At 33.0% G+C, this 15,791-nt stretch overlaps 1 protein-coding gene across 25 annotated transcripts in view; it reads right to left on the bottom strand.

Moving 5' to 3' along the window:
* Positions 1-15,791, bottom strand: part of LOC136847770 (intersectin-1-like) — a 189,529-nt gene that overhangs the window by 92,499 nt on the left and 81,239 nt on the right. For 17 of the 25 annotated variants that reach the window (XR_010855833.1, XR_010855834.1, XM_067119653.1 and 14 more), the window contains 2 exons: positions 7,432-7,470; positions 2,923-3,066 (listed from right to left, as the gene is read on the bottom strand). Coding sequence is in view for 23 of the 25 variants with exons in the window: in XM_067119653.1 (XP_066975754.1) it covers positions 2,923-3,066; positions 7,432-7,470 (183 nt within the window). In the remaining 2 variants the exon portion in view is untranslated. The remainder of the gene's footprint in view (positions 1-2,922; positions 3,067-7,431; positions 7,471-15,791) is intronic. The other 8 variants (XM_067119672.1, XM_067119657.1, XM_067119662.1 and 5 more) reach the window with 1 other exon arrangement.

The raw sequence follows: 15,791 nt of genomic DNA, 5'->3' as shown, positions 1-15,791 counted from the left end.
GGGTTAGCTAGTTCTCCTCAAAAGAAATATTAACCAATCTAAAATTCTATATTCTCACAAAACTAACCCTTTTAAAGAAAGAATAAAATAAATTACCATATCCTCAATTAATATTTTATACTGTTGCTGAACATCATATACTTTACATTCAAAATGGACTGAAAGTTTGGTGTTCATTTACAATATCTCGTTGCTGAAATATTAATACGTACTACCCAGATGGATACTGGGTCAGAAGTGATGATTAAGCAAGCATGTTGGGATAATACCTCTTCTCAATGTTTATTTTTTAACTGATGTTGGATGTGTGTTTAATCTGCTTTCATTTGAAACCATTAATCATAAACGGCCTCAATTCTGTGCAAATGGCTCCCCTGTGCAATGGCGTTAAATACTGAATAATAAAGACCCTACTATGGATGCTCTAACATCACCTCCAGAATTATCATACATGTCAATTCTTCCTTGAGACATAATTTATTCCTGGTGTATTTCAAGTTGCTAAACCAGGATTAATGTTATTTTAGAGACTGTTTTGAGCCATTCATATACTGTACTATTTGTTTTGAGCCATTCATATACTGTACTATTTGTCTTCATAATAATATTTACCATTTGCAGTAAAAAAAATTTCTAAACGTTTTAATAATTGTTTTGTGCTCTGGGCAAGTGGCATTCCTTGTCAATAAATGTTACTGTGTATTCTGTTTTCCCTTGTTTCCTTGAGTAATTTCCATTATTCCTTTGCACTCTGGGACTGCTTGTTTGAGTTTCCTTACTAGACATGTACTTTAAGTTACCACAGTTAATGGGAAAATCTTCAGTGACGATTTTCATTAATTATAATTTGTGATATTGTGCAGGTTACTTATTTTCCATCTCAGCATCCTTTCTACAGTGATTCAATTTATATTTATTTTCATGCTCTAGTTTCTCTTTTTATCCTGTCATTAGTATTTACTGGTGCTTATGATTTTTTGCTTACACTGTGAACTGTAACATTCTCCTTAAAATTTGTTGCTGACCGACATAAAATTTCATAAGCTGATGTAACTCGATTTTTATTTTCAACTTTATAACTCTTAACAAAAACACCATAACACCAAAAATGCAAGCACTCAAAACAAAGCTGGACGTATTACTGTAGAGAAGGAATAGGCATCTGAAATTCTCAATATTTTCCTTCAATTTAAAGAAGCAAAAAATGAATAGGTCAAAGAAGCATATGGTGTTCTTAATTCCTGATATGAATACTATAGCCTCACTCCAATAAATGAGGCTTTTGCTTCTTTAAGCAGTTGGTCCCCATAGCACAAAGTCACTTTTAACATTTCATTTACCATATTGGCTCAGGTATCAGATGTAGCCCCTTGTATTATACAAAGATATTTTGAAGAAAAACTTAAGTTTTGAGGAAAAGCATATCAAGTTTGTGGTGAACCAAAAAATGTTCAGCAACCCTATCCCCAAGTTCTTTGGCAAAGGTTATGACATCCAGCTTGAACTTAACCCCTAATGGACGGGAATCCTCATATGAATATCTATAACAGGTTTTGGGTGATGGACGGGATGACTCATATGAGCATTAATATTATGCGCCATTTGGTTTGGATGAATTTAGCGGGAAAGATGTTCATAGCACTTCAATGGTCCATAAATGACTTATAGCAACTATAATAGCCAAGCTCAGGAGAGACATCAATCAGTATGCCTTGAGATTTCAGAGAGGAATGTACTGTCTCTGCTGCTGCTCCAGGATGTCTTTTTATTTATTTGCTCATAAATATACCCACGGATTGCTGTTGGTTTTAGTTCTTATCTTTTATGATAGTATGTCAGCTATAATTGTAATTTTGCAAAGAAAAGTGCAAAGAAATGTTAGAAAAAACATGTATGCCTCACAAAAAAAATAATAAATCTTGTAAATATTTTACAATAAACATACTCAGAATTTATTACTGATTTTAGTTCTTATCTATGATATTTTGTTAGCTGTAATTATAATTTAAAAAAATAAAATAAATTAGAAAACATGCATACCTTGGTAAAATTAACATTTTTACGAGCATCTTGTCAAAGAGGCCCCACATTGGGTTGTAAATAGTCACTTTCAACTTCACGTGGAAGGGAGGTAAAAATATTTAGAACTTTTTTTCTTACATCATGTGCATTTGCATATCTTCCTCTTTCCACTGATGTGTTTTTTCTTAAATTGGCCAACCTTAAAGTTTGTCCAGTCTGGGGGTGTGCTTGATATATATTTAGCCTGTCCCTTTAGGGTTAATATTGCAGCAATGCCTTCACTCCTTCTGTACCATGGGTTTACATTCTGAAGAATTTCTATTGAAAACATGTCCACGGAATAAATCAACAACTTAGGTAGGTTTAATATTGCTTGCATCTCTCCACTCCATACACTTTGATAGTTGCCACTAGGGTGTGTCACCATCACCACCATCTTTCGTTTGTTACTAAATTATTTTAATATGAAAATATGAAAAAAAAATTTCACATCCAGTTAAAACATACAAATCATAGGCGCAACCATAATGGCTTCGAGGAAAAATATGAAAGATGCTACACCTATGGCTCCTTGGATCACCACCAAGTAACACTGTCGTTACCACATATGTTAACTATCCAACTATAATGAAATAATACTGCTAATAATAAAATATAGAAAACACACCAAATCTTCACAATCTATGAAGGATTGAGACGATGAGTGGTTTTTTATACTTTTTTAAGGAAAAGACCATGTCTCGTCTGCACCAAATCTGGTATGTATATTAAAAGTCAACTGAAAGAGAGAAGGAGCACAAGCATAGCTAATTCACAAACAGGGGTTACGTATACAAATTAATGAAAAAATTGTCAAGATGAAATTACATACCACTATGTTCATATAGATGGTAAACTAACCTGCAGCTCTCCTTCCCACCAGCCAGAAGCGGTTTTCTTTCTAATCATAACTAGTTGTCCTCGCTGTAAACTTAGTTGGTTGCTGCTTGTGGCATCATATGGAGCAATCACAGTAGCAATTTCAGGTTTCTTGCCCTTTCCACTCTGAAAAAGCAATAGAAGACTGTTCTGAAATTCAATATTTTGAAATAATTTCTATTATATTAAGTACAGCCCTCTATTTCACTTGTTCATACTCATCATGCAAAGAACAATACTCATTACTGTATATGACTAATGATCATAGTTAAATTCAGTTCTCTACCTATCAATAAGTTTACAAATAGAAACAGAAATTACATGTACAAGAGAAATGGAAACTAAATAGAAATTATTCAGAAATACTTTCAAATACTCAACTTCTACCCAATTTTTCTCAATTCTAAAAAATCACAGTAAAAAAAAGTCTGCAAAATATTTTATAAATTTCATACTATATCAAAACATTTATGTATCAAAAATTCAAAATAAGAGAACTTTACATTAGAAAATTAACAAAATCTCAGTACAGTGCATAATACAGTACTGGATATGTTTCTTCAGAAAGTTAAAATATTAAAGAAAAATCCTTCTAATGAACTCTACCCTAAGTCTCAACAGATAGTTGTGAGTATTACATAGCCTTATAACAAGAATACAGTCAACCCTCAATTTATGTGCAACTAACTCATGTGAATTTGAAAATCAAAGCATAAAATATATGAGAAAATAACAAAAGCCAGGGAGTTTCAAAACACAATTTACATATTTGCTCCACACCAGGTACACCCAAAAAATAGAGGATGTTAACAGATAAAAGAATTAAGTTCACAAACATCACTATTATCAGCTTATAATATGCTGTTATATAATTATGACTTGGCAATAAAACTAGTACTAACTGACTCCTTACCTAAGTCATAGTGTAGCTATATTCATTGTTGATTATGCTTACTTGATTAATTTCACTATTCCACAATTAAGACTCCAATAAGAGAGACAGAGAGAGAGACTCTGTACTGTACTTAACTCTATGTTCAAAGTGTCTCATTCAAGTAATTATGTAAAAGCAATCTGTCTTGAACAAAAGATTATGTTACACAGTTGCTGAGTTTTTGCCATCTACATAATCAGGGTTATGATGGTAGTGTCAGTACTGAATGTGCAGATTTTTGTAATGTTAATACAGTATTCATTTAAAAAACATTATACAAACTTATTCATGTACCATTTACATTATCTTACATATAATCAGAGGTGACTTATAGTATATACTGTTTACAAGAGGATGTGTGTAGACTATGTGCATCGATAAGCATACCCTTAGCAGTGTATGGGCACTTTAAATATAAGGATTGAATTTAATCAAATTTTGAAATAAGTGTATAGTCATGTATCATTATCAAGCAGTTTAACCCAACGACTGAGATAATTCATTAACAAACCACTTGTGAGTCAAAGGTTGATTTTATAAAATGGGGAGATACAGTACAAGGCTTACAAGAAAATTTGCTGAAAATGATCTACCAAAATCTATTTATAAAATAAAAAGACAATTGATAGTTTACAAATCAATATTAAAATAATTTCCTACACAGAAATCAAAGATATGAAGCCTTTAAAAAATCAAAATTTAAAGTTGCACTGATACAACATAAATTCTGAAAAATATCTGAAAGTTTTAACATTATGAATAAATTGAAAACATAAGTCTGAAATATATGGGGAATTCAAGGATCCAAAATAATACACAAAAATAAACTAAATGAAGATTATGAAAAGCAAATGTACAGATACAAAATTATTTTTGCACATACACAACAAGAGAACTTGTACTGTGCTCAGTTGATGACCTTCCTCACATTTTAAAAGTGGGTTTGCCAAACTAAACATAAATGCTGATCATGTGCTTCAGATTTTAATGATAAAGGCAGCTGATCTGGACAGTGATCACAAAATCTCAACAAAAAATTTTCCCAATCCAGTGACTAGACAGAAACACTTAGACTTTTAGAATAAAACTGTGTTCAGTTTTCAGACAGCCCTAACTACTGTATTTTAGCAAAATTTCAGGCAATGCAATTATGATAACTTTTTGTGCATGAATGAAAACTGACCACTATTCTTCAAGCTACTTATAACAAATATACTTCATCCACAAACTGTTATCTATAAATATTTGCAATAATTATGCAGACTCTAATAATACCTGAACAACTCTTACAAAATAATCATAATACAGTACTGACACAAATGACAAAATGAAAGTCAACATCAATGTTGATCATGACCTGAAAAATCACACTAAGCACCATTAAAAATAAAACGAATCCCAGATCTTGCACCTTAGGTTATAAGCTATCACATGGCAGTCTTATTAATACTGCATCATGAGGAATATGAGGTCAAACTATTCAAAAACTTAAGCAAAACTGAAAGCATCAATATATTCGAGTTTTTCACAGAATGCAAAACGGAAAATTGAAGACTTTAAACAGATGGGTACAGTAAAATTATGTTGAATAAATCAACAAAATACACCCATACATTACAAGAAATATAGATCCTACCACAGCTCTACTATACTAACTACACAGTACTATTATACTAACTACCAGACAAAAAATAAATTTGCCAAATAACCATACAAATGATAACTTTATCAAATACAAGACTGATGAGGAAATAAGAACTCCTTAAACCACTTTCTATATAAGATCATGCATCAACAAAATTTTTGTTCCAATGTAAATCTAATATACTTTCTAAATCGTATAAATTAAAAATCACTTAGGTTCTTATTAAAACACATATTTGAACAAAAAGACATATATTCTTGTTGTAATAATGAGAGAGAGAGAGAGAGAGAGAGAGAGAGAGAGAGAGAGAGAGAGATTCTTTCATAATCTATCTACACTTTTACAACAAACAATGATTAAATACCATTCAAATCTTACCTCTCCCAGTTCAATAATTTTTTCAATTAAAACTGCTGCAATTTCCACTAACAAGACAGAGTTGGAAATACCATTATAGTTGTTAAATAGTAATCATTTAAGTTCTTTAAATTTACTGGATTACCCATACCAATAATGTTAGCAACAAGCTAATACAGTACATATACAGTAATAGTAACTTTCTACAAGTGATCATACATTAAAACAATAAATTTAGGATACTATTGAGGACTTCAAAATAAGATACTCTTATGGTTGACAAGTAGGAAATTATTTGATATCTTGCAGGTAATACTGAGGTAAGTGTTTCTAACGCAACTCAACTTTGGTCATAAGAGGACAGGCAACTATTTCCCTAAAATAAGGTTAGAGAAAAAGCTAATTTTGCCCAGTCATGGGAATATCTGGTGAAAACAAACTGTGCTGCCACACTTCAATATCAATCGGGTCTATCGTAGGTCAGTGGATTTTTCTTCAAAAAAAAAAAAAAAAAAAAAAAAAGTGTGTGGTATCCCAACACTTTTCATTCCTGTACATATTACAAGGAACAAAAGCAATGCCTCTTCCTTAGACAAAGCTAAATGAGCCATTAAGTATGGTCAAGACCACTGACAATGGCTTAAAAAATAAAAAAAAATATTAATAAAAAACATAATCAAATATGGGAGACAATCTGAACACACCCTCTTCCTCAATGCCCCAAGGGTTGCCAGTCTGTTATGACTGGACCCAGCAATGAAGGCAAGGCTCAACAAAAAGTTTCCCCCTACTTGGCCATGTCAGGCACTCCAGCCCATTGGTGGAGGGGCTTGGTATCCAATTCAGAATTCCATGAAAGTTCCAAGAGCAGAACCTTCCACAAATCAAATAATTTCAGAGTCCACACTACAAAGTCTGCCTTAACAGAGGGAAAGAAAAATGAAACTACTAAAAGAGGAAAAAAAATGAGAGACCACAATGTACTACGTCAGTAACTGAGGTGCAAGGCCTTTAGGGGCCCAATGTCAAAAAAGCAACAGGACACCTCCTCCCAGCTATCATCCCCAAGTCCCTATCATAGCAATGGGTTAAGGATTCTCGGGGTTTTTGGGACCTCTTTTTCTTATAGCTGACATGCAAAATTGAATTGTATAAATATGTAAAGTAAAATTTTTACATCACAACTTTATAGTGAAAATAATATGAAGTATACTAAGACTGATAGTTTTATCATCAGCCTGCAACTTAGAATCATGCACATCTGTCTACATCAGGCACTGGTAAAATATCAATATGTGCTATAAAGAAAATATTGCTTTAGAAAAATATATCAATAAAAAATACATATACACTACAGCACTGCATTGTACCCATATTCAAGTATGCAGAATGAAGTATGAAAGTAACTGCATCAATCTATTCTACATAGCCAAATATCTAAAATGGAAAAATGTATACAACACAATTTAGTGTCATAATAATGCAAATATAGTGCATAATTAACTAGGCAACTAAGAATTACTTTTAAAGGCTTAAGAAATAAATAAAATTATACCTTTGGAGATTTAGGTGATTTTGCAAGTTCCATAACCTCCTGATATGCAACGACAAAGAAATTTAATTAGTCAATGACAAGAAATGATTGCTTAAAATGAGAAATTGCTTATAATGATATTGGATATAATTTCTAGTAGGTTTTAGTAAAATACATCAGTTTTATACATTCCTAAAACATATCTATACATTAATTATCTTAACTTTCCAAAAGGGCTTATCAAATATTACTGTATTACCAGAAATATCAATGATTATACCAGTCCACTGACCATAGATTCATGAAATACTATTACTTAATAATAATAGAGACAATGTAGTAAATAATTTTTGTTCACCATGCTCCATGATAATCAGATATACATTCAAGACTAGCAGATTTTGATAACTTGTTAGGACATAGCTTTGCAAATGCAGGGTTGTTTTTCGCATTTCTTACCTTAATTTGTTGCCATTCTTATTACAATAAAAATTTCTTTGCAGCAAACCTAAGTAAAGTGACGTGAATCTGTAGTAAAGATATCAATTTTCATAGTACTGTATTTAGAATGTACCTGTACCATAAAACTAACCTCAATATGGTATCTTCCTGTGAAAACTATAAGTAGACACTATAAAAATCCAGAAACTATCAAAACACCAGTAATTATGACTGACTGAAGTCACCAAGTAATATATCACAAGTTCATGCAATTGCTACTTAAACTTTTACAAGTACTTTAATTTGTAATCCAAGTGAAAGCAAAGATTTCAAGTGTTTGAGCTGCAGAGGTAAAACTTCTACATCATTATCTAATTCCTATTCCTGTATAGAAAGGTCATCTGCAGTTTGCTGACACATCTACACACACACAGCAACACTCATCTTAGGCATGTATCTACCCTAGCACTTCATGGAAACTACGACTCTTCAATCCATGAACACATACACATAGTTTATAAAATCTACTTTAAAACTGAATATTTGTATCTCAATAATCCACATTTGAACTATCCAATCCCCATGTCTTTGGATGATAAGAGAAGTTCCAAAGGTAGATCTGCATGAGCGACTGAAATCAAGAATGTGATTTGTTTCAGGTTTCATGGTATGTTATTTCTAATGATGATTTTCTAACTGGAATTTCAGATTTTAGAAGTGTTCTACGTTTGTTCTGGGCTATCAAGATAATAATTACAATAACTACAAAACCATCACTTCTCATCCTTCAGCCTCATTCTTGCTGTTTTAGAGTTCATATATAGCAATGGCTTCGGTTTCACAAAACACTGAAAGTACACATGTATTGCAAGAAATTTCTATAATGTGCTTTTCAAAAAAAAAAGATTAACAGTACCATATGTGGAAACTGGAAGGTAAGGAAATTACATACAAGAATGAATGAAGTGTAAGAAAAATAAGGTCTAGATCTATAGAAACCATCATCTTAATAAGGGGAAAGTCACAAGAAACAGGAAAATACAATAGAATGGTAAGTCCAACCATTTCTAAACAGAGAAAAGTAAGATCAAACTATCATAGCCTCAGTAAATTTACACATTATTCTATGCATTTTCGCATTTCTGGTGTTTATCTTATAATCCTCGTGAACTGAATCCACAGTCTACAAACCTCTAGATCAGTGCTTAATGACACCAGTGCAAATTACCTACAAGGTACCAAGAACTTGAAGTGTCTTTAATAACCATATAGGACAAGAAATTACTATTACTTCCAAGCAGCACTGGAGAGTAAATACAAAATTCATACAAAAGGCATACAACCTGAGCATGAATACGTAATAGTGAGAGCGCAAGCATTATACGGCAGTTTGGATAAAAATTCAATATCACTTGTAAGGAAGGTGAAAAAAATTCCAATAATGTCTGTAAAGTAAATTAAAGTACTTAATTAATTTAGGAGAGAGTAAATGTGAATGATCCTAAAATTAGGGATAATTTAGTACAGCAAAGATAACTGCACGCTAAATATGAATCATAAACCTTTAGAATTGAATCTTCTTGTATATATCAGAAAAAAAGGACAGGAAATATCAATGACAATACAGTACAGTATATGTAAAAGACTACCAAATTTCTCCTACCGTACAGGAAAAATAGTAATTTCAGTGTCCCATGTGACTTCAATTAATAAGATGTACTGTACTGTATAAAGCATTCCTAAAATGAATAGACAAGTTGAAATATTTGAAGATCACACTGATTGTTAAAAAAAATGATAAGCGCATGACTTTTAAAGAGAAAAACGACCATTACCATTGAGAACATATGCATGATTACGGATTATTAACTCAGCAATACAAAAGTAGTAGAACATCAATGACCTTAAGTGCAATTAAGCAACATGCAATGACAAATTAGGAAAAATTACTTTAAAAAAGGAGTCTTGTGCATATTAACAAGTTAAACCGAAGATAAAAAGCAGTGAACAGTAACAAAAAAGACTTTCTTCAGACATATATTCTTTCTTTTTGGCTTATCCCATTCTTAATCAGTTAACTACAGTAGTTGCACAAACTGCAACACCCTTCACATTTCATCAGGTGTTTTACAGCAGACTACTATATGATGGCTAGTGATATTTACTTTCCAGATACCTGAACAGTGTTCAGCTTGATAACTTGTACTTTCCTAAAAGATGTTATGGGCCAAGTTTTCAAACTTTTGTTCCTCAACTCAAAACATGTTTTTAATGCAACTAATACATAAATGAACAAACTATGTTCCAAATAAAGTGACGCTAATTCTTTTTTGCCATTTCAGCCCATTCACTTTCTTTAATGGTCATATTAGCCACATCCTGTCTAAAAAAAAATTTCCCAAAGAAATCAATCAAAGCTACCAATTTCTTAAGTTTCTGGTTGATAAAGTTCACTATTACAGTTCTAGCTATAATAAATTTTGCACAATTCAAGATTTGGTACACAGTTAAAAAACAAAAATTGCACGCAAATTTGTTAAATATCCAATACCAATCCTACTGACTTTTTCATCAGATAGGCAAGAAAAAGAACACCTAAAGAGACAAATTCGAATAAGTAATTCAAAACTATCCAAAGCTTTTCCAATTCGCACCTACCCATAACAAAATGAGAACCAAAACAGTAAAGTTATCAAGATAAAGAGCATCATCCTTCATACCCATTTGTTTGTCTGAGAGGGTGAACTAAAACAAATATATTTCAAAAAGGGTATCTAGTTCTTTAAGGATACTTCTTAATTTAGTACAAGCCAGCAATTTCTAAAAGACGGAGCATAAGAAAGGAACTGTATGCTGTATATCATTATTAGTAGTTAAAGTACCTTGCCAATTAGTAAGCACATTTTTATGAAAACCACTATTATGTACAATTTTGGGATCAATACACAAGATGTCTTCAAAGTACCAGTATAACATAAGTAAAACACTTCAGGCTCCAAAAATAAAAGTAAGTGAAATTATTTTTAAAATTTTAAGGCTCTAATTAATTACCTTCAAATACCATTTGGTATGCCTTTTGACTAACCTTCAAACCAAAAATTGCAATTAAAATACAACTGTTTAAAACAAATGTTATATTTCTTAAAAGAAAAATCCCTACATCCTGACTAACATTCAAAAAGGAAACCACTGTGAAGTAAGGTTTGTATTTCATAAACAAACCATTGCCTTTCATAGCTTTATTACTAGATTCATAGTAGGTGACCACATACACATCTGCTAGAATGAAGCTATTAATTTACAATGCAAGAAGCTAGGTTCTTCAAGGGACTAAGACTTACACTTTTCATCCTCCCTCCTCAGTATTCAGTTTTGATTTAAACTGAGGAAGTCATTCACAACTGGAGAGACCTTTGAAGAAACCATAATCTTATGTACCCAAATACCTTCTTAGGCGAAAGGGCAATGATATGAAATAATAGCTCTCTACTTGGGATGATATCAGGTATAAAGGTACCATAACTGGTCAGTTTCACTGTCAACCCACTTGAAAACAAGATCATTCAGCTGTGAGGTGTGTATTGGGTCCCGTTAGCTTAGCAGATGCAACCAGGTAGATGGCAAACTTGGTGAAAATATAGATTTTCTAACTTGCTAAGTATTGTATATAAGAGCTAAGGGCCAGATTGCCATCTAGTTAGCTTGCGGAGTGAGTAGGCTAATGGTCAATATCATATAAAATGATGAGTGAAAAGGGAGATGATGGAAGAGATAATTAAAGTAAGGACATTAACTGAATATCCCTATATAAGTATGAGGAAAGAAGAAATGATAGTACCTCCAACTATCAAAACATTTCACTAGGACACCTAAAAATTGGTTCAAATCAGGCTATAGCACCCAGAGAATAAACCTTAATAAAATATTGCTTTAGTGAGAGTGAAGGCCTCTTGGGGAGAATTGGTCCTTTTGACAGATTCCCTAAGCCAGAAGACAATTGTGTTCTTAGGAATATAAGGTTTAAGAGTTAATGTGACACACATGTTAATAGTATAGTCTGCAAAAATCAAAAGCTAGTAGGTAACTTCAGAGCTCAGATGGGAACAGGAGACTTAAGGTGGCCATACACGTTCAAAAAAAGCGTCAAAATTTTGCATCAAAATTTTGACGTGTAACTTTGATACAAAATTTTGATGCATAATTGCCCACACACGTTTAGGCGTTTTTCCCATCAAAATTCAGTATCGCCAAAATCTTCGACATGGATGCATCAGTGGCCATAGCACTAGTGTTGGCATTGTGAGCATCATGAACAGAGGAAAGATGAAGTGGAAATATTCCTTGTTTCATTGAAACGATAGCTATTAGTTGAAGAGCCATTTTGTAGAAATTCAGCTCACCTTGCAAGAGAAATTTTTCACATTCCACGCCTGACGAGGGAAAATGTTGGAAACGTAGTTATAAAATAATAATATGGAAGGTTATAACGAATAATAATATGGTTGATAATAAGTGCTTGGGTAAGGGAAGGTTCATGATTCCAGTTATATCTGGTTGTTGGATATTTCATTTTTTTGTGCTTGTCCTGAGGTATTTGTTAGTTATATAGTTTAATTTTTTTGTAAAACAGGAGACAGAGTAAAAAAATAAGAAAAAGAAACGCAGGTTTAGTTGTAATGCAAGCCCATCCTCGTGATTTTGTCTTGCTGAAATGGATCCTTGTATGATTTTCCATGTGTCTGTTCCTTTTTTTTTTTTTTTGGGAGAGAGAGAGAGAGAGAGAGAGAGAAGAGAGAGAGAGAGAGAGAGAATCTTGGATAATTATCCTTAGCAAGTAAATTGATTATGATAATGTCAGCGTTTTTAAAATACTGCTGACAGAATTCTCCTAAAACTTCAATCAAAAATCTCTTTTCGACCTCCTTCTTCACAGACACGGCGATCCTATCTCCCTCGTCCAGTCACCTAACTAAAAAGTTTGATCAAAATTTGACAGGAGCCCACACACGCATCAAAAATTTGACGACTCACAAAATATCAAATGGGATTTGGATCAATCAAAATTTTGCTTCAAATCTTTTTTTTTATCAAATGTCCTACACACACTGTTTTGCATCAAAATTTTGATGCAAAATTTTGACGCTTTTTTGAACGTGTATGGGCTCCCTTTAAATGTGGCAGTCTCTACCATGTCTAGGAGGAAGAGGATAGAGAATGATCCCAAGGAAACATTAGGCAGGATGACAAAGAAGTTGGATCTTTGCAATGAAGTCCTGTAAAAAGAATGGTAAAATGAACTACCACTTTCTGAATCCTCACAATGAAAATGGACAACCTATGATAACCTCTTCATATTATCAGATTTTCGTGTAAGTTTTCTACCCATGACTAATAAATCATCATTCACAAAAAATCCATTCTTGATCAAAGACGAAATTAAGTTTTAAATGGAGAACTGATTCTGATAAAGTGTGACTCACAAGTCATCTAGAGGTCAAGTCCAAGGACCTATGAGGTCATTCAGTGCTGAAAGAAAAATTGGGAGTAAAAGATTACAAAGGAGTAACAGGAGGAAAACCTTGCAACTGCACTTTGAAACAATTGTTAGGAGAGGGTGGAAAGTAGGATGGAAGAAAGAATATGAAAGGAGGTACAGTATAAGGAATGAAAGGGGTTGCAGCTAGGAGCCGAAAGGATGCTGCAAACAACCGAAGTTATACCTACAGTCCACCATGCGTGAGTTGCATTGACGACACTAACCCCCTACCAGGAGGATGGTATTATAGCTGCTTGCACTATAAAGTAAAATGCAGAGAGCATTAGACGGGCTCAGTGGATGCTGCAAAAAAACCTTTAATCCCATCTACGCAGTAGAACATTCAGCAAAATGTCAGAACACCAGAAGAACAGTTGCTGGAAAGGTGGAAAGGTGAAACACTACTAGAGTGGTCATCATTACAGACCAACTGAACATAATGAACAACCATGAGGATGGTGAAACATCAGTAAAACTGCCATTACACTAGCAGAAAAAAATAGAACAGTAAACAGAAAGGTGAAATGTCAGTGGAATGGGTGATAAACTGATACAACAGCTGTGAAGACTCCAAGGGTACTTTGTTATCTGAGTCAGTAAGAGGTTGGCCTTTTTGGAAAATGTAAAGGGAAACCTGAGGCTCTTTCCATCTTGTCTTCTAATCACTGAAAGTAGAAAGGCATACTCAAGACATATAAAACAAAAATACTTAACTGAGCAACAGGTACAGTCAGTGTTTCATGAAATAAAATGTCTACCAACTTGATTTCTTAAGAAACAAGATGGAAACAGGGCAAAATTTTTTCTACTAACTATAACCATGCCTACTTTTCATTAAGGAATCATTTACAAAAAAATCATGAAATTACAGCTGAGACAGAAAGGAAGGCCAAAGGCAATCATTACTGTGACAAAGGAAAAGGAAAAACAAATACTTAGTAACTGAACCATCCTGATAAAAATTAGGCAAGGTTAAAAATTTATTCTATACAGCTCATCACACTCTGCAAAAAGACTGCAGAACTAGAATTACATATCGAAAAAATTACATACCATAAAAAGATAATTACTGAAATATTAAGTAATAACTGTGACTCCTGCAACAGCACTGATACCAGGAAAAGGGAAGTGTTCATGGTAATCTGGAGGCGGCACCTCAGTTGCTGGCTGAAGAAAGGTTAACAGAAATGAATGAAAAATAGAAATCTATGAATTTCAAACCACGGAGAGCAACAAAAATATGCTGCATTGGTCCTGGGAAGCCCAGCAGGTGTCATGTTATCAATATGCAGAAGCATGAGGAGCATCACCTTATGGCCTGATAGAGTTGCCTGGCACATACAAAGAGAGGTTTCTTCTTTCAATCTCTGAAGCTGGTGAGTCTGGGTCTATTTCACATGGAAAAAGGCTATTCATAATCATTTGGTTTGAAATAACCAAAAATATTTCATAAACATGCTAGTGCTCAAACAGATCAGCTGACAATGTCTCCAAATTTTGATACTGAATAAGGTTAATGATAGATGCATGGGTTGCATACTTCTTGAAGGGTATATCTCACTCATTTTTACTAGATGTGTATGTGGTTGCCCACTTTAACCTACAGTGTATGGCTATGTACAGCATGGTTTGTCATTATAGACACAACTATTTGTACTGATTCCCTACACTGTACAAAAACAAAAACAAGCTATGAATGCCACCTAAAAATGCAGAAATAATACCTTACATTAACTCTGCTGTTTTTATTATAAAAGAAACAATTCTATTTTCCCTAATGATGAACTAATTATTCACAACAGCAAGTTCTAAAGCTGCAGTCTTCTTATGAAAAGCTACAATTTTCAAATAATCTTTACATAAATATAACGCCGATTGGCCTTACAGTAAATTATTAAATATAAATAACTTAACAAACTTCCTTTCTCTTATGATACAAGAACAAGACTAACTTGCTTTTAAGGGGTAACCCTATTTACTTACCATGAAAATACTGAATTTCAAAGCATTTCAAAGAAAGTGTAATACTTCGCTACACAATACACCAGAGTAGTGTAAATGATTGAATTCAAACAAAACATATGTAAAATATTGCTTTATATTAAACAGTAGCTTTCTTACCCATTTTATATTCAAAATTAGGCTATGAAAGGTGAACATGTATTGTAATAACATGGGTAAATAATCTAAAAAGAAAATGTCTTACGACAAGTGCAGTTAAACGTGTACAAGTGTATAAATTCATCCTTCAAGGCTCAGACTATATACTTTCAAAAAACAGCTCACACTGAAAAGAATTTCAAACTAAGAAATATTCGAAGCTTAGGACAATTTCTGAGTTACTAGCACATTTTTACATACCCAAATAGGCATGGTTAACTGTATTTGCATGTTAATTAACATG

This window comes from Macrobrachium rosenbergii, chromosome 17 (genome assembly GCF_040412425.1).
Source record: "Macrobrachium rosenbergii isolate ZJJX-2024 chromosome 17, ASM4041242v1, whole genome shotgun sequence".
Lineage (NCBI taxonomy): Eukaryota > Metazoa > Arthropoda > Malacostraca > Decapoda > Palaemonidae > Macrobrachium > Macrobrachium rosenbergii.
Note: the sequence above shows the minus strand (reverse complement) of the source record. Positions and strands in the feature narration are given on the sequence as shown.